The 18,140-nt window shown below is 37.7% G+C and overlaps 1 protein-coding gene across 13 annotated transcripts; it reads left to right on the top strand.

The window, feature by feature from the left end:
* Nucleotides 1–398: 398 nt before the first annotated feature.
* LOC113022437 (mucin-5AC-like) lies at nucleotides 399–17,245 on the top strand. Of its 13 annotated transcripts, none has more exons than XM_026167856.1 (21): nucleotides 399–484; nucleotides 2,992–3,039; nucleotides 3,294–3,338; nucleotides 3,525–3,547; nucleotides 3,719–3,821; nucleotides 5,060–5,086; nucleotides 5,716–6,030; nucleotides 7,602–7,649; nucleotides 7,742–7,804; nucleotides 7,997–8,053; nucleotides 10,268–10,315; nucleotides 11,429–11,491; nucleotides 11,654–11,704; nucleotides 11,796–11,858; nucleotides 11,969–12,070; nucleotides 12,337–12,373; nucleotides 12,658–12,677; nucleotides 12,786–12,826; nucleotides 12,973–13,039; nucleotides 16,333–16,373; nucleotides 16,472–17,245. In XM_026167856.1, the coding sequence occupies exons 1-21, from the start codon at nucleotides 463–465 to the stop codon at nucleotides 16,562–16,564; spliced, it is 1,377 nt and encodes a 458-aa protein (XP_026023641.1). In that variant the 5' UTR covers nucleotides 399–462; the 3' UTR covers nucleotides 16,565–17,245. The 13 variants fall into 13 exon arrangements, with proteins under 13 accessions (XP_026023641.1, XP_026023640.1, XP_026023636.1 ...); XM_026167855.1 differs by having other exon boundaries at nucleotides 3,680–3,821; XM_026167851.1 differs by having other exon boundaries at nucleotides 3,525–3,821; nucleotides 10,271–10,315; nucleotides 11,432–11,491.
* The last annotated feature ends 895 nt before the right edge of the window (nucleotides 17,246–18,140 follow it).

The following is an 18,140-nucleotide window of genomic DNA, read 5'->3' as shown; positions in this document are numbered from 1 at the left end:
TGAAATCTCAGACCTAAATAAATGTCGGATCAATGTTAAATAATGATTAAACTTGACAGTATGACGACAGTGACGTATGCTTTAATTGGCTGATCGAGATTTTGGGAATAATATTTAAAAATTACGGATTTATGACCAAGAGACAACCTACCCAGGGACTGAAACGCACTTTATCACATACATATCTTTGCTGACTGTATTTGGCACTTTATGCAACCTTTTGCACCTCTTTATGATGATATTTGTAATAGTAAAATAAACTGTTTTAGGTGGTTAAATGTTATGCTCAAAATTAGCCTTTGAGATGTGAATTTAATCATTTTTAGTTTTTGACAGGTTTCTAAAATTTCACGTGCTTTATTCACATTGTGTTTTTGTATTTTCTTTTGTAGTTGGTGCAAATGCATTACACAGAGAATTTTCCTTTAGCTATAAGCAGTTCAAAGCTACAGTCTAGGCTGGATGGAGGCAGGACATCACAGAGGTAGGAGAAAATTCCCCAGACATAATTTCAAGCTAAATAAAATATTCTAAAAAGTATTTAACGTGAGTTAAATGAATAATAAGAAGTTTAATAAGGATAATATATTTCAACATCATTACACAATTTATCCTGGCTGTAGATACAGAAGTACAATACTCTGAAGTATTGAGTATTGTTAGTAATTTGCCTTTTAATATGAGTTGAAATGCCACAAAAGTGATTAAAAAACAATGTCAGAATTCAGTATTGATTAAATGAAATGTTTTTCTTTATCTAACTGGATAATTGCATGTTGATGTACATCAGTATGCCAAAATTAAAAGATGCCAGGTTATAACAAAACTCATCATTTATATCTGTAGTCCCAGGCCACGTCACATAAAACATTAAAATGAACAAAGACATAAAGATATACAACAAAAATAAATACATAAATGAGTTCTGGGTGGTCACACACCTGGTTTGCTATCAGCCAGTGTTTGAGATGCTTCCTATTTTTGTTGCTGTTTAGCTTTATTATTGAAGTTCTCCGGTCATGTTGTTAATATTATCTCAATATTATCTGAGGGTGCAAAACTGATTAAGAAACAATATCAATGCTCAATGCAGAATTCATCAAATTTAGACTGATAGCACAATGTTGAACAACTTTTGTTTGCTATCTCAGTGTGCACACTTGTGTCTGTGTCAAAAGCAGATGTGTGTCACACATTGTAGACGTGCGAAAATGATCTTTACTTTAGTAATAACCGCCTTAGTGGTTTCCGTGTTCTCATAGATAAAATTACCTCCTAGAGAAAAAGGACAGGAACTAAATTTGTACTCACAACTCATCACTGAAACTTTGTATCTAATTTACATATGAAGCAAAATCAAATTTAGATTGCTCAGTGACTGCAGAGGCAGACTTGTGATGAGTGTAAAAATGTTTGCGTAGGTGAGGATGAGTTCATGCTTGAGTTCAGCCTTGGGTCTTGAAATGCCTACAAACAAAAAATGGCTTTGATATGTTTATATTGAGGACTTCAGAAACTCAGCCGCGGCTCCTCTGAAAACACAATGTAGTGGTGACATGATGGGTTTTCCATTCAGAGTATGTTTTATGAATTTTCCTCTGGGGCCACACAGGACACTAGGACTCTTGTGGTAAGCTTATAATCGGATAACATTAGTATTAAACAGAACTGAGTCCAGCTTATTGATGCAGCCCTTCACAACAGTCCCAATTTCCCATGTGGTCCCTTGGGAAAATGAATTAACCACTCGTGCATTTAATATTAGTTCTCCATCCATTTATTGAATTTGCATGCAGCATGCACCATTACATTATGCGACTTTATTTCTATTTTGTCTATTTCATAGAGAAACAACAGCTCCAGTAACCCTAAAAGATACAATGTAGGGGGCTCCATTTTGCATCTTTTCTCCTCCACCTTCATATGAATATAGTCTCCATGCGTTCATGTGTCTACAGACATACAACAAAAGAAACACAAATAACATATCAAGCAGACATTACTTAAAAAAGAGGCTGATGATTTGCAATGAGTCATTGATTGAAATGTCTTAAATGTTGGATATGTAGAGCGCTCTGTTATTGTCTCTGGGTTGCAAGTTGGTAAAAAAAATCATGTCGATCATGGTCTGTAGTCATGATTGTAACATTATTTCAGTATTATCCGAGAGTGCAGATGTAATTAAACTTAGTCTGATAGTGCAATGTTGAACATCTTTATGCATACTCAATTATTCAGGTAAGAAAATCACCAAATGTTGATTCTGTTCATCTGGATGTAGTGTTTCCAGTGAATGCGGCACTTTCTGAATGTATCGTTCTCCCACTGAAAAAGCTGAGTCCCACTTTTGAGAATGTTGAACATCGTTTCAGCTGTTGTTTAGTGCGCACATTTGTCTGTATCAAAAGCAGATGTATATGATGTGTTGTAGAGGTGTTAAAAATCTCTATTTCAGTAAAAACCATCATAGTGACTTCAGTGTTGTCATAAATACATTTATTTAATAGAGCTAAAGGGCAGGAACTAAATTTGATTTGACCTCTCATCACTGAAACTTTGAATGAATCTATATATGAAGCAAGAAAACATTTAGACTGCTCAGTAAAGAGGCAGAATATCAGGTAACAGGTTTATCAGGTAACAGCAGATACAAAAGCTAAAATGTGCGCTTTACTGTCTTATGAACTAACTTGTGAATACTTCATGTGTTGCAGTGCTTTGAAAATAAATGCAAGTGATGCATGTGTGCAGATAGTGAGGCCTTTAACCCACACAAATTCAAAGTAAATGATGCTCAAATGTGCTCCTCTCATTAGCTTCTTTTCACCCCTCTGCTGTGGTTCTTTGTTTCTCAGTAAAACACGTATGGGTACTTTCGAAAGCTGCATCGTTGTGGCCTTTGGCTGTTGTTCAGTGCTGTTGCTTCCTGTCTTTTTAGTTTGAACAAGTGCTGCAAAATAACAATCAGTCTGTTTAATTTGGCTGTTGCAGTATTCAGCTTCATCATGGCTGGACACCTGCTGTTTGCCATCCTCATGAGTAAGTCAATTCTCTGTAGATTTCACCATAAATGAACTCAGGGTCATCTTTGCAAATTACCTACATTTTTCATGGCTGGTGATTCTATGCAGGTTCGTTTATTGAGAAACTATTGTTCTTGTTGGATTAAATTAAATCTGCATTTATACAGACTCTGAGCAAGAACTAACTCAAACTTTAACAGTTTAATTGTTTAAATGTTACATATGTGTTCATATCCAGTTATTAACACATGCATGTATTTCCCTTGTTAGACATGTTATTTCTGACAGTTTCCTCTCATGAGTATCAAGTCCAAGGTCAGTATGCAATTTACAGTTTTAATTTCAAACTGTTCTTTTAGCATCATATGAACTGATACAGTCTGCAAATAACCAAACAAAGTTTTCCCACACTGTTTGTTTACAACAAATCTCTCTCATTCAGAGTGTTGCCATAATAACCTTTTAGATATTTGATACATGTATTTCCCTCTAATCTTTCAGCTCTTCTTCCACCAACACTGACAGTGAGCACATCATTGATCTCAGAGACAGACTCAGTCACATTACACTGTCAGGCACCAGCATCTGCCTCAGTTCATCACTGTTATTTTTATACTGGGGAGCAACAAAGTAACAAAGGCAACTCGTGTCTACAGACACTGACAGGAACTGAACTGCTGTTTATGTCACATCAGAGATCACCTGCTGAGGTCAAAGTCAGATGCTTTTACACAGTGAAATATGGAGCTGTGAATTCTCCTTCACCGCACAGTGACACATCCTCCATCACCATACAAAGTAAGAGACTCTTCTTCCTGTTATTAGATCATTTATCATACAATTACCTTTAGCAGGAATCTGGTGGACAGTGCTTCATGTTTAGGAGAGTATGTTAAAGTTAATTACAGTTGTTGTCAGTTATTACTTTGCAGGTCTCTGGTTATAAACATCTGGCCTACTACACTGAACTAAATTTGCAGATACAAAAACCTGATACAGAATCACTGTTTGTATTTCATATAAAAACCTGTTATGATAAAATTATGATGGATTTCAGTTACACCTTTCTGTGTGTTCATATTAACAGACATGATGTGATGGTCCAGCTGATATTTAACCAGTTCAACATGTGTTTCTCACGCATCATCTGAGAAGGCTGAATGTCAAATTTTACTGATTCGTCGAATACATGTAAAATACATTTCAGCCTCCATGTGGTGTTAAAAGAAATTTCAGGGGATCGAAAAATGTTAACGTCAGTTGTAAAATATGATGACTGAGTGTTATAGTAGGACAGTTGTGATTATCACCGCTGTCGTCGTTTTTGTACTGGTAAAACATGCAGAATATGTGACTGATATCTAATGATACTGCATTGATCTTCATGTAGGTCAAACACCACAGATGAGCGTTCAGCATTTTAATGGAGAATATGTTCTCATCACTTGCTCTCTGCCTGGATCTGTATCTGGATCACAGAAAGCCACAGCAACAGAAATGGTGTAAAACATGCTCTCCTTTTCTTTATTTCCTGTGGTTTTAGCTCAGGCTAACATCTATAGGCACTTTCAAAAGCCTGTTCACTGTGTAGCTTGTGGTCTTTATGTGGGAGTTTCAGCACTGTTACTTCCTGTGGTTTTACTCTGTGTAAGTTCTGCAAAATGATTGATCGAGTGTATCAGTCAGACTTCTGGACAGTTGTAGTTTTCAGCTTCATCATGTCTGGACTCCTGTTATTTGTCATCTTCGTGAGTAAGTTAAACATCCTGAAAGTTTTTGCATTTTATGTAGCAGTAATTTTTGATGGCTGGTTTTGTGTTGAGTGTTTATGCAGTGTGTGTTTATTTTGTTTATTTGTATTTTTATTTGTATTGAGAAAATTCAGTATGGAGTCCAAAAGAAATTTCCCTGTGTTAAATTAAATTGATCTTGACTTCTATCTGGACTCTGATACAATAAAAAATGTTTCTACATTTTATTTATATTTTTTTTTACTTATTAATATATATATTTACCTTGTCATTTTTTTCTGACAGTTTCCTCGCCTGAGCTTCAAGGACAAGGTCAGTCCACAATTTACTATTTTAATTTCAAGCTGTTCTTTAAACATTTAACATGTTTTTCTTCTGATGAGTTGCTCTTTACTGAAATCATAATTTCTCACTGTCATATTTAACAATTATATTTTTGATAAAACGCCTCTTTACCTCTTATTGTTTAGCGTGTCTTGGACCAATGCAACAGTGATCTCAGAGACAGACTCAGTCACTGTCAGCCACCATCATCTGCTTCAATATGTTTAGGTTATTTTATACTGGGGAGCAAGAAACTATCAAAGGTTTCTCACGTTTACAGACACAGACAGGAACTGAAATGCTGTTAGTGCCACATCAGAGGTCACCCTCTGAGGGCAAAGTGAGATGTTTTTACACTGTGCAGTATGCAGATGTGAATTCTCCCTCTTCACACAGTAACACAATCTTTGTCAGCGTACAAAGTGACAGACAGTTTCTCATTTCAGTTTAGATTAAACTCTAACATTACACATGTATGTTAATGTAAATTATAAAACATGATGACTCAGTGTTACAGTAGGACTTCTGTGAATGTCAACACTGTTTTATTATTGCACTGTTGAAACATGACGAGTATGTGACTGATACTTAATGACGATACATTGATCTTCATGCAGGTCAGAAACCAGAGATAAGTGTTCAGCATTTTGATGGGGACCATGTTCTCATCACATGCTCTCTGCCTGGATCTGTGAAAAATGATACAAGATGTAATTTGTACTTTGGAGAAGCAAGTCGTCCAGTCCTGACAGTAGCTATCTGGAAGAATAGCAAGACAAAAACCAAACGGAGGTTCTGCCAGTTTTATGTCCCAGTTGCTGATTTTTTGAAGCATCTACTTCTTGTTCAACAAAAGGATGCCAGCTGTGATTACAGTTTGGAAAGTGAACCCAAGTCTTTGTCACCTCGCAGTGATCGATACAACATGACAGGTAAGTCAAAGAGAAACATAACATAACCTGTTTTAGTGTATATGATGCTACTTTTGAAATTAATAAAACATTAATTAAATAAACTGCTACTGAATGTTGAAGTTGACATAACTTTACAAAGTGTGCCTTAGTCGCTGTATAATTATTCCATCTTTTCTTGTAGTTGATCTGATTAATTTGACTGAATTCTGTTCAGTTTATTGAATTTCAGCCTGTTTGTCCATTAAAATTCAAAATTATTTGAATTTATTTGAAAAAAAAAAAATTCAAAATTATTGGAACTGGTGGTTATAAGAGTGCAGCTGTGCCAGAAGATGTGAATAAAGTCACAGTTCAGCTATGATTAAACTCTTAGTAAGCCATTTTGTAAGCGTTGTAAATATTAACAATGTTGAGCATTGAGCCCAGCATGTGCTAGTGGTGAGCAAGGCTGCAGCTGAGGTTGACATGAAATCATTAATATTCTACTTGGTTACAACCCTCTGATCTCCTACACAGATCTCATCTGTTTTTAATATTCAATAATTGTTGTCATTTCCCAAGAAGGGGTAGTTTACAAAGACATACAGTGGTGTAAAAACCTTCCTGTTTTCCTATTTTTCAAACAAATGTAAATATTAGACAAAGAAAACACAAGTAGTCACAAAATGCAGTTTCTAAATGAATGAGTTTATTATTAAAGACTGCTGTGTATTTTTGTTAATTTCATGTTTTATAGGTGTTTTATGAAAACCTCATCTCTGCAGTCACTTAGTGTATACTCTGGCTCTGAAAAAGATCCTGAATTTCAGGATTTCAATTAATGTCTGTGAAGGTTCTCAGTCATCCAGGTCATCGTAGTCAAAGGAGCTTGCAAAGAAAAGCGTCTGGACTTCTTTAAGTTGCTTGAAGACGTTTCACCTCGCATCCGAGAAGCTTCTTCAGTTCTAAGGTCAAATGGTGGAGAGTCCCAGATTTAAACCTAGTGGGACTCCCCACTAGGTTTAAATCTGGGACTACAAACATTTCGATTAATGTTTGTAGTTCAGTTTAACAAACATGACAGTTCTGTCTGAACAGAGAACTCAAACTGTCCGGAGGGGGAAAGGAGAAAATGCAGTTAAGCGACCTGTAGAAACGGAGCAAAGGAGTTACGAGAGACTGCACAAGGAATAAGTTAGAGAGCTTACTTGCCACACATTTACTAGAGGCTTGGGCGAGGTACTTAAGGCTGGACATTGAAGTGGGGACGACGTGGACCCCAGGCAGCGCAGGTGAGCAGGGAGGTAGCTTGGAGAGTTAGCCAGGATAACTCCAGATTGAGAATGGCTGGGCAGTGAAGCAGAAGAGATGACGATCCGTGAATGTCGTGCAAATCAAAGTACTACATAGAAGCCGGTTGATGATTTACCACTTAAGGCCGAGACAACAATCCGACACCCGAGAGCTGTCACAGTGCTCCTTAAATACCCGGCAGATGACTCCCAATGCACCACAGGCAAACACAAGAAAACCAACCAACAAAATCACCCATCAAAATATAGACACATTCATTTTTATATACATAAACACTTTTTTTTTTAAATTTTTAGATATTTTGGCAAAAGAATGCACAATGTCACCATGTACCATGACCACAGGTAAGACAGACTATACATCTAAGTAACATACAGAACATTGTGAATGTTTTCTTTAAATTAAAAACAAACAAACCTTTTATGTATTTATGCAGCACAACTGAGTCTCAGCAATCCCAGTGCTTCCAATAATACCACTCCTGTAACCCCACCATCAGGTAACTAAATTACTGATAGGTTATGTGTGACAGTAATTAATCAGAAATAGAAAAGTCTGTTAATCTGAGTCCCACAATTAGTGTGACCTAAGAGCATGGCATGAGTAGAGATGACAATGTGTGATTTTGTTATGAGTACATGAAAAATGGAAAAACACGATTTTTTTTTTTAATGTTTCTGTTTCACTTCAGAAGTTCCAAAACTTCAAAAGCCTGAATCAAACCATACCTCAAACAAGAAAACATCAGGTAAGTAAAAACAATTCAATCATTTTAAATCCATAATATTTTTTTTATTAATAGTTTTAACCAGATTTTTTCTATGTACCATGATACAGCAGCTGTGTGTACTTTGTGCATTCATTAAATTCTCACCATGTTAACATATTAAGTTCATTCAGCTCCCAGTGTGTTCATCTGAGTTAAGCATATTAGAAAAAGAAAGTCATCATCAGTTGAACTCCACAACAAGGACACATCCGTGCAATGAGTATATAAAACACTATGTCGCCATTTTAATTTTTTTTTTTTTGCCTGTCCCGTTTGGCTCTTTTGCCATCAGAATTATTGTCTAAAGGCAAAGAAAGATGCCCAACGGATTTACTTTACCAAATTGACCATCCCAGCCTTGCCGTAATGGTCCATTTGATTCACCTTTTATTGTTTATTTTATTTTCACTTGCTGAACATGGGACAGACTTGACTGGAGGAAAGAAAGGGAGAAAGAAAGAGGGAAAGAGAAACAGCTGAGAAGAGGGACGGGGGAGAAGGGCAAAAACCAAAAACCAACAGAATGGGCAGAAAACAAAATGCATATATCAATCACCTGGATCACCTGCTGAGAAAGAAAAAAGAGAACAAGCAGAAGAGAACAAGAGTAATAGAATAAACAACATCACAATGATATATGGGAATATGACAGTAAATACTAAATGTTAAACATTATTGTGCAGCACATAAGATCAACAGAACACAGTGTGCTTTGAGGTAGGAGCCAAAAGGGGTGTAGTTTGTGGGTGTGATCACCCATGTGTACACCTGTGAGCATGGACGCGCTTGTTTTTTTAAAAGGTTCCTTCATGTAATGATCTGCTAGAGGGTGTGGGGGGGCCACAGCCCCGTCCTCCAGGGCATGAAGCAGGTATGGAGGAGATCAAAACTCCAGACATCCAGAGGCCCCCAGAACACAAGAGACCAAGGAAGACCAACAGAGGGGCAGCCGCGCCACTGTTCCAGAAAGAGCTGAGGAGAGTCCCAGATGAGGGCTCACTCAGCAGCCGCGGAGCAGAAGCCAGGGGGAGTTGCAGTGACGCGCCCGTGAGCTCCGCCGGCAGCCAGCCGTGCCTGAGTGACCGAGCCCCAGGCCGAGAGGCCGGGGGCACCCCACCTCCGAAGTGGCCCGAGCGAGCCCCAGGCTCCAGGCCCCGATAAGCGGCCGCCAAGGAGTGAGCCGGTGTGTACCTGGATGCCCATCCCCGGACACAAAGAACCACCAACGCACCGATGTCTGAGGGAGTCCGCCACTGGCAGTGGCCATTTTAATTCTGATACACCTGGGGAGGATTCATCATTAAATCTGTTTGTAAATAAATACAAAACTACTGTTTTTCATCCTCACTTCTATAGAGTATTTTTTGATTTCTGAAATAAAAATGCTGAATAAGATTAACAGAAAAGCACTGCTTTAATTTTCCAAAGTAAAACCATTAATAACTTGATAAATGAAAAATATCAGCCTTCACTGAGAGATGTTGGCTCTTACACCCATAACAGAAATACTTTACTTTTTTATTGCTAATAAGAGATAAGCAACAGTAACTGCTTTACATATAAAACAACAACAACAATAACAAAAAAAAAAAAAAAATACACATCAGCTTTCAGTGTCAAATGTTTCCTGTGCAAAGAAACTGCTCACTGTCCCCAGAGTCACAGTTAGAGAGATTTGCGTTGATAGCTGAGCTGATAATAAATCCACAGTGTCCACTGGCTCTGTCCTTTCTTTGACCACTGAATGATAATAAAAGGTCTCATCTTAGATACCTTTTATTAATAGAATAACAATAATACCATGATTCCAATAATTTCTCTTCTTGGCTTAATAATTAACTCTGTCCATGTGACTGTTGAGTGCAACACCACAGGCACCAAGCACCAGAGAAATACAAAGACGAGAACGATAAATATTTAACAGACATATAAAACATTTTCAGTAAAGACTCAGAGTAAAGGTGGAGGTAAAAACTAATTTTATATTTTAAAACAGGTCCCCAAATATTTCAGTTTGAAACAAAGTGGGGGATGACTGATTAACTCAACCTTGCATTTAGGGTGGAAATGCTGCAGTACTGTGACAGTAAATTTGTTTTTAGTTCCAAAATTGCTTCTTTTAAAATGACTGTGTGAAAGGAAAAAAACGTGTCATGTTGATTTATTTGTCTTCTTTTACTCTGTTGTGAAAAGCAGAATCAAGAGCGACCACCACAAAGTCAACATCTACCACAGCCACAGGTAGGACACAGAGTACATTTAAATATCAATCCAGATCACTTCTTTTTTTCACACCACTTCTTAAAATGATCTTAAACATGTTTGTGGATTTATGCAGCAAAACCGCAGCAAAATACTTCCACCTCTACCACTTCTGTGAACTCACCGTCTAAGTCAAGTAACTGATGTGTTTTGTGTGACAATTGTTGATAGCACATTTAAATAGTTAGCGTCAGCCTTACAGTTAGTGCCACCTCTGTAGTCAAAACATGTGACGATTTTTGAGTGGTAAGATTGTTAGGTATGCATCAAAAATTCAGACATAAGCATAAACATTTGCTAAAATGTGCTTCTGAGCAGCTGAGCCATTAATTTAGCAATGTTTTTTTTTCATCATAAATTTGTAACTTCCTGCAGGTAAAGAAAGAGCCTGTTCGTGTAAAAGTAGAGGAACTAAGTAGAGTGACAACAGTTTTTTTCTTTTTATGGCTAAAATTACAAAATATTTACTGAAGTAATTCTGTCCTCAGAGTTAGCATCAGTTTTCCAGTTAGACGCACAGTGAACATACTCACACAGTCAGGCACAGAAGTTACATTAACTTGATTTCTATTATAATTACGACTGTCTACTGTCTGGTCTCTACTGTTATTTTGTTCCCCTGAGGTACGGGGATTTCTAAAACTGAAATAACACAGAAAAAATAAATAAACCAACACATTTTTATCAGAGCAAAACCTACATGATTTCTCTTATCTGTATAACAACAGTTGTAATCATTAAATTCTCTTAGCTTAATTATTGTTCCTGTGACTGCTGACCAAGAAAACTAGAAGTACTGTTTTGAGTGTAACAACAAAAATAAGCACCAGAGGGACACAAAGACAAGAACTATTCAGCATCTCCAGACATTTGCACTCATATTATGTCTGCACTAAATTTACAACAATAAACAAAATATTAGAATTTGGAACAAAGCAGTGGATCGACTGAGTAACTAACAATACTGCTGGGAAAGAAATAGTTAGTCATTAATGTGATAATACTTTTGATTATTAGTTCAAAATGACTTGATAACTCAATCACACAATCACTATAAATAAAGTCTTTAACATTTTTTGTGTATTTATGCAGCAGAATCAAGTCTCACGGCACCCAGGGCTTCCATTTCTACCAGTACTGTGGACGTATCGTCAGGTAACTAAATTACTGAGGTTTTATGCATTGTAGCGTTATTTAATCAGAATTTATTGATTTTTCTTTATTAATGCAATCCTCCTCAAAGCAGAGACATGGAGCTTTGGTGTAATATATTGTTTTGTTTAGTTTTTAAATATGCTTTTATTCTAAACATTGTAGAAGAAGTCCCAAGAAAAACAAACACAAAATCCTCATTTACCTTGACCACAGGTACGACATACAATTCATGTGAATATTAACTCTGATCATCACACATCACTTCTTAAATCTTAGATCTTAAACATTTCTGGTGCTTTTACAGCAGAATCGAGTCTCAGCAGTTTCAGTGCTTCCACTTCTCCCACTTCTGTCATCTCACCATCAGGTAATTAAATTACTGATGTTTTATTTGTGACAATAGTTAATAATAAATCAGAACACACATTAATCTCTTTTTCAGTTAGAGATGAGATGTGTTTGTGGTTTCCTAAACAGGAATGTGGACACTGACTGTTGTGTTGGTCGTCGTTGGTTCTGGTGTAACTGTGGGTGCCATCTTATTGGTACTGGCAGTTTTCAGATCTAAAAGAAGAACTGGTGAGATCTCAATCAGTTATTATGTAAAATCATGCAGATGTATTTGATAGTTAGAGTGTAATATTAACATTTCACACTCAGTGGATTAATACCAACTACAGTGTCTTCTTCTTAAAAGCAGTTTTGTAGTCAGATTTGTTGTTAGAGGCTCTTCTGTTTCACAGACGTCTCACTGAATCAGAGCTTGTCAGTTTGTAATTAACGGCTGTAAAGCTGATCTGACCCCAGCAGACTAACTGTCACTTCTTTATTGCTGTTTATTCCAGAAGGATATTCTCTAAAGAGGCAAGAAACCTGTTTTCAGCAAGTATTTTTTTGTTATCACTTGTATAGACGGAAGTTAAACTTACTGACTTTAGATTTTCTTATTCTGCAACTAAACAGAATTATTGGAAGAGTTGTGGATTAAATGCCTTGCTCAGGGGCAGCGGGGCACTTCAGGGCAGAAAGTCCATTCACTTTCCTGTATCAAAAAACAGTCTTTAAAGTAGTAACCAAACAGAGTAATACGATTGGTCTATGGAGAATATTCAACATTTATATGATTTTTGTTTAATTTTTAATTAATTTTTCTTTTTTATGTTTAGGACAAGAACCAGCATCCAAGGTACTGAATTCATTCAGTTGCAACATCAATGTGTTGTTGATTTATACAATATTAGGACAGTATTTATACACTTGTTAACTGAGCTTTATGATTTACCTACTGCTGCAGATGACTTTGTGTGCATGACAAATATTGACCCTGGAAGAATGGTAAATAAACTAAAATGTTTGTCAAATTCTACACTAATATAACAAAACATTCAAAAATTGAAATGCAAGAGGTTTAAGGGTAGTTTAACTTTAATGTATTATTAATGGATTTTCTCATTTAATGTCCTCTTTCCTGCTGCATAAAGTTACCTGAAGGTGATGATGGAGCCTACAGTGTGATCACTTCAATACCTGACGCCAGCTGTGCTACCGGTGAGCTGTTTTTATTTATTCATTTATTTTTATTTTCCTTTTTGTTTTACACCTACTTAAACACTGTAGTGCAGGGTGGAAGACAAATTTCAATATTGTAATTATATTATTATACCACAGCTGTGGGAACATGTTTTATGTGGAGGCAGGGGGTTTTGAAAGGATGACATGTGTGAAAACTGGGGGTACCTCAACAGCAATATGAAAATAGATATTTATTAGGGGTGCAACGATACACAAAATTCACGGTTCGGTTTGGTTCGATACTTTGGTGTCACGGTTCGATATTTTTTCGATACAAAAATTTTTTTTCATGCCTTTTTAATTTGTCATTTATTAAAATTATAAATATATATTTTAACTCAAAAGTACAGTTTTTAAATTTAATGTTGCTGAAACAACAAAGGTATAAAATAATAAATCTATCTGATGGAGAAGTCACTCATCTTTGGAAAAGAGAGTTTATTATAGAGAAATGGCTCTTTCCAAAATAAAAGCTATACTATCCGCTTCTTCTGGGCTATATTCTCAGCAGCATATTAAACAAATCAGGTCCCCATAAGGAGAATCCTGTGCTAACGGCTGTCTAAATGACTCGGGTAAAGTTTGTAGCATGCGTGCTTGTTGTTTTTGTCTGCTTCCACTTGTCTTTGCGCTAGGATGATGTCGGAGTAAATGTGCAGTCATATTCGTTGTGTTCCCACTGGTGCTGTCAGTGTTAATCTCGTTGAAATGACGTTAACGCCACAACACGGCAAATCTCCGTTAACGAGCTACCGCGGATCACCCCGTGCGTGGGGCTGGAAGGCCAACACACACACTAGTTCCCACCAGGGCTGGACTGGCCATCGGGCATACCGGGCATTTGCCCGGTGGGCCACTCGTAATTTTTCATTTTTATGGGCCGATGGGGTTTTATTTCTTTCTTTTTTTTAACGATATAAATGAATGGTGGTGGATTGGCCAGTTGGTCATGATCGACTCTGGGCTTGACCAGTTACAGCAGAGGAGGTCGAAATTTAAAGTTGAGGTGAAAAGGAACACGATTTCATCACTACTTCAGCTAGAAAATTGCTAATTCAGTCATGAAACTGATCAATGATCAGCTGATCGGCTTTTCTCTCCAGAAAGAGGGAACCAGCAGATGTCGCGCTAAACAACAGCAGCACTTTTAAGCTTGATCAGCTGTCGGTAGAATTTATTTAATGTTAATTTCAAGTATCAGCTGATGTTCGTTGGAGCCACAGCTGTAAAGCTGCTGGTCATGATATCGGTTTGGATATGTGGTAAGAGGGAAACATGAAGATGAAACCAGGAGATGTCCTTACTGAATCATCAGAGCTGAACAGGTGATGGAGAAACAGGTTTACCTTTTAGGTGACATGAATGAGTTGAAGGGAAGAAACGAACTGTTTCTGAGAGACAAATAACACCAGAATCCATACTTTTCTTTCTTATTCTCATTTAAAATGTCTAGCTTTTAATAAATATTTATCTGAATCTTACAACCAAAGTTTTCATCTGATGTAAAATGTATAGAAATACATTATTGTATTCAGTAAATATTGAGTCTAGTATATACCCTAGTAAGTTATAGTATTCTTTCCTTTGGGAAGGTACCATCTGTGGAGTCTGCAATTCTGTTGAAGAAAGATGTTGAATCTATTTGATTACAGGAGAAAAATAATAGATTTCTGTGCATTTGTTTGATATGTGCATTAAATTAAAATCAGTTTTGTCAATTAAGTATCTTGAAACAGAGGGTGGGGGAGTGATTCCCTTTTTTTTTCTGCTGGGAGTTGGCAACCCTATTAGTTAGGTATATGTAATTATAAATTAGGTTGTTTTATATTTTTGCTAAAGACCGTTTAGAATACCAGAATAGGGAGGGTGGTGTAGGTTTAAGTTTATTATAAAGGCTTTATGGCTTTTCCTATAATACCATGGTGGGCCGGTCACTAGTCAAAATGCCCGGGCTGATTTTTTGTCCCAGTCCAGCCCTGGATCCCACCCATGTAATTGAGCATTGCGTGGCACATCCGACATACTGTTTTACTTTAGTCCATGACGCGCTTACCTTCAGGGTCATACTTCACATGAAAACCAAATTGGTTCGAAACGCCACATCTGAATGAGGGTGGGGGAGGTTCAATTTGCCATGTTGCAACCAGAGCTTAACTTCTGTCTCGCTAGCTTGCCCTGCACTCAGTGAATCTGCGTTCGACTACTCCGCCTAGGCTGCACTGTCGAGCGCAGATCCACTGAGCGCTCAACACAGACAGCATCGTCAGAAGAAAAGTTGATAAAATAAATAAAAAATTTTGTATTGTTCGATACATATGCGTACCGAACCGAAAGCACTGTATCGAACGGTTCAATATCGATACGAGTATCGTTGCACCTCTAATATTTATATAAATGTTGTAAATTGTACATTGTTATGCATGTTTGATGAAACGTGTTTGAAAAGTAGTTCAATATGGCAGCACTTTATCTGCAAAGACCTTGTAACATAACACACAACTACACCGTTTTTAATTATATTTGTGGACATCCACCATCCACCAGGGGGTGCTGCAGGACCCTCAGTGTCCCTAATCCCTGCAGTCCCTACTGCTATATAGAGAATGTACAATATGGTAAATGGCCTGTATTTATATAACGCTTTTACTAGTCCCTAAGGACCCCAAAGCGCTTTACACATCCAGTCATCCACCCATTCACACACTGGTGATGGCAAGCTACATTGTAGCCACAGCCACCCTGGGGCGCACTGACAGAGACACTGGCGCCACCGGGCCCTCTGACCACCACCAGTAGGCAACAGGTGAAGTGTCTTGAGACCGAGACAATGACAAGGACACAACGACCGAGACTGTCCGAGCCGGGGCTCGAACCAGCAACCTTCCGATTACAAGGCGAACTCCCAACTCTTCCTCAGTTTATCTGCAGGTTTAGTTGTTTAGTTGCTGTGTTTCTTTCAAAGTATGACAAAGTGAATACTATATCATTTAAAGAGTTGCACCAATGAAAAAGCAAATCTTTCAGTTACATTGTTGCTTTTATCTGTTGCATGAAAAACACCAACAAAAGATCCCAATGTTTCAGGTCCTCTTAAAGAAAAAAAAAATAGTGAAATGACAGTAACATGTGGTGTATGCCCTTCAGTACATGGGGAAGTACACCAGGTCATATTTGTGCAGGAATAGAACAAAACTGTATTACTTCAGTTCTTCTTGCACTTTGTATCTGTCTAAAACAGCAGTTTTAGTTTGTGATTCTTTTAATTGCAGGTGCTGAGAAACTGAATAAACAAGAAAGGAAAGATCAAGATGTAAGTGAGACAAAGGTTCAGTAATTAAGATGTTTGTTATTTGGCTTTGAAGATGCGAGACGTAAATGACTCACACAGCTGTGTTCTTTCTTTTCTAGTTTGATATTTATCATCCATACGCCACCATCGCTGAGAAACCAGCTGTACCAGTCTCACAGGACATGACCTACAGCATGCTGCAGGCACATTGATGATGCTTATTATTTTATTTTCAGTAATGGAACCAAATGCCCACTGTCACTCTGTCAGTACTGGAAATGTTTTTTGTCCCTTGAACAAACTGTATTCTGCAGAAGCTGCAAGTTAAGATTGAAACCGTGTTTTTGTTCTAATCAATGTTAGCACAACATTTTGTAATTGGATATATTCTGCCTGGTTAATGTCAAATTGCTATCTGTGTTTGGCTCAAAATTTTTGCACAGCATTTTTCCTGAAACTATTTTTTTTGCATATAGTGTATCCAAGTAATGACCCTTTTCCACTTTTGTATTTTATTCTATGAAATATTTGTTAGACACTGGCAGGAGGCTGCTTTTGTATCTGGGTTAGGAACAGTAGGGGTTACTTTTTTGTTTTTGTTGCTTTTGCTTTGACCAGAGCTGAGGGCCTAAAGTGGCTGTAGCTGGGCTGTAACGGTGGAGACTTTCTCTTCAGTGGTTAGTGGTTGTCAGTGCAGCCCTGGTTTGAACTGCACTGTAGTAACAGTGTGTGTAAAACTGAGATGTACATTCGAGGTAAAGTAATTCCCTGGACCTCTGCTTACAGGAAAACCACAACACCAAACTGGGATTCAAACATGTGTGAATATTTTTAAAATGAATATTAGAAAAAATAACTTCTTAAGGTCGTAATCAAGTATAACTGTGTGTTATTTGTACTGGTTTGAAATAAATATTCTCTTGGTTAAATTCCCATGATGGTGTCCCTGTTATTAAAACTCTTGAGCTCTTTACTGCCACATGTTGCCACACAGACAGTAGCGGTTTTTGATACGGGCGACACGGGTGGTTCCCCGGGGCGGCATCGTGGTGGGGGGCGGCATCACGGGCATCGGCAAAAAAAAAAAAAAAAATGCTCGTACTCATGCTGCCCCGACGTCAGCCAGCGCATATTGGGAATGGCATAGGCACCGATTGGTTTTCTGTCGCCCATTTCCTGGGAGTAAGGGCGCCCTTCGTCTGCGAGGTGCACCTGCTGCTTGTGGCGCAGAGAGGAGAGGGCGGGGCGGCGGGGGATTCTCTGACCGGCTGGAGCAGCATCTAATAACCAACTCGCAAAATAAAACAAAATAAAAACAAACCAACAAACACGAAAACACCAGACAGATACAGACTTATAATTTGCACCGATGTTTTTTCGAAATTCTATACACGAAAAGTGAGCGCGAGAGCCCTCGGTGCGCCTGCTCGCTGCTGAAGTCAAAGTAAACTTTATTCTCATCTCCGCTACATACAGTCCAGTATATAGAGAGACGAGATGACGAGGCTCCAGTTACAGCAGTGCAAGTAAACAAACAATATATATAAGAAGAGTAAGAAAATAAATATACACTTTAGGACTCGGGATAAAGGGATCAATAACAATTTAAAATTTACAGTTTGATGATTTAAAGTCTCACACACAACCCGTCGAAAGGGGAGGGGGGCCGGCTGCTTCCAAATAGAGCACATTTCATTTATAATGTTGTAAATCCAAGTCCATGATTTGAATCCTGGGTTGTGTGAAATCTCAGAAATGCACCCTAGACAAAGTGAATCTGTGAACTAA

The sequence above is a fragment of the Astatotilapia calliptera genome, chromosome 5 (genome assembly GCF_900246225.1).
Source record: "Astatotilapia calliptera chromosome 5, fAstCal1.2, whole genome shotgun sequence".
In the NCBI taxonomy this organism is placed as follows: domain Eukaryota; kingdom Metazoa; phylum Chordata; class Actinopteri; order Cichliformes; family Cichlidae; genus Astatotilapia; species Astatotilapia calliptera.
This window is presented reverse-complemented; position numbering and strand designations above follow the sequence as displayed.

Bases quoted from the DNA above. Each gene is read 5' to 3' on its own strand.
- LOC113022437 (XM_026167846.1), top strand. From the start codon at position 463: ATGGAGGCAGGACATCACAGAG. The intron at 7,805-7,996 runs GTAACTAAATTA...GTTTCACTTCAG, and splicing joins TCCTGTAACCCCACCATCAG to AAGTTCCAAAACTTCAAAAG. The intron at 10,316-11,428 runs GTAGGACACAGA...GTATTTATGCAG, and splicing joins AACATCTACCACAGCCACAG to CAGAATCAAGTCTCACGGCA.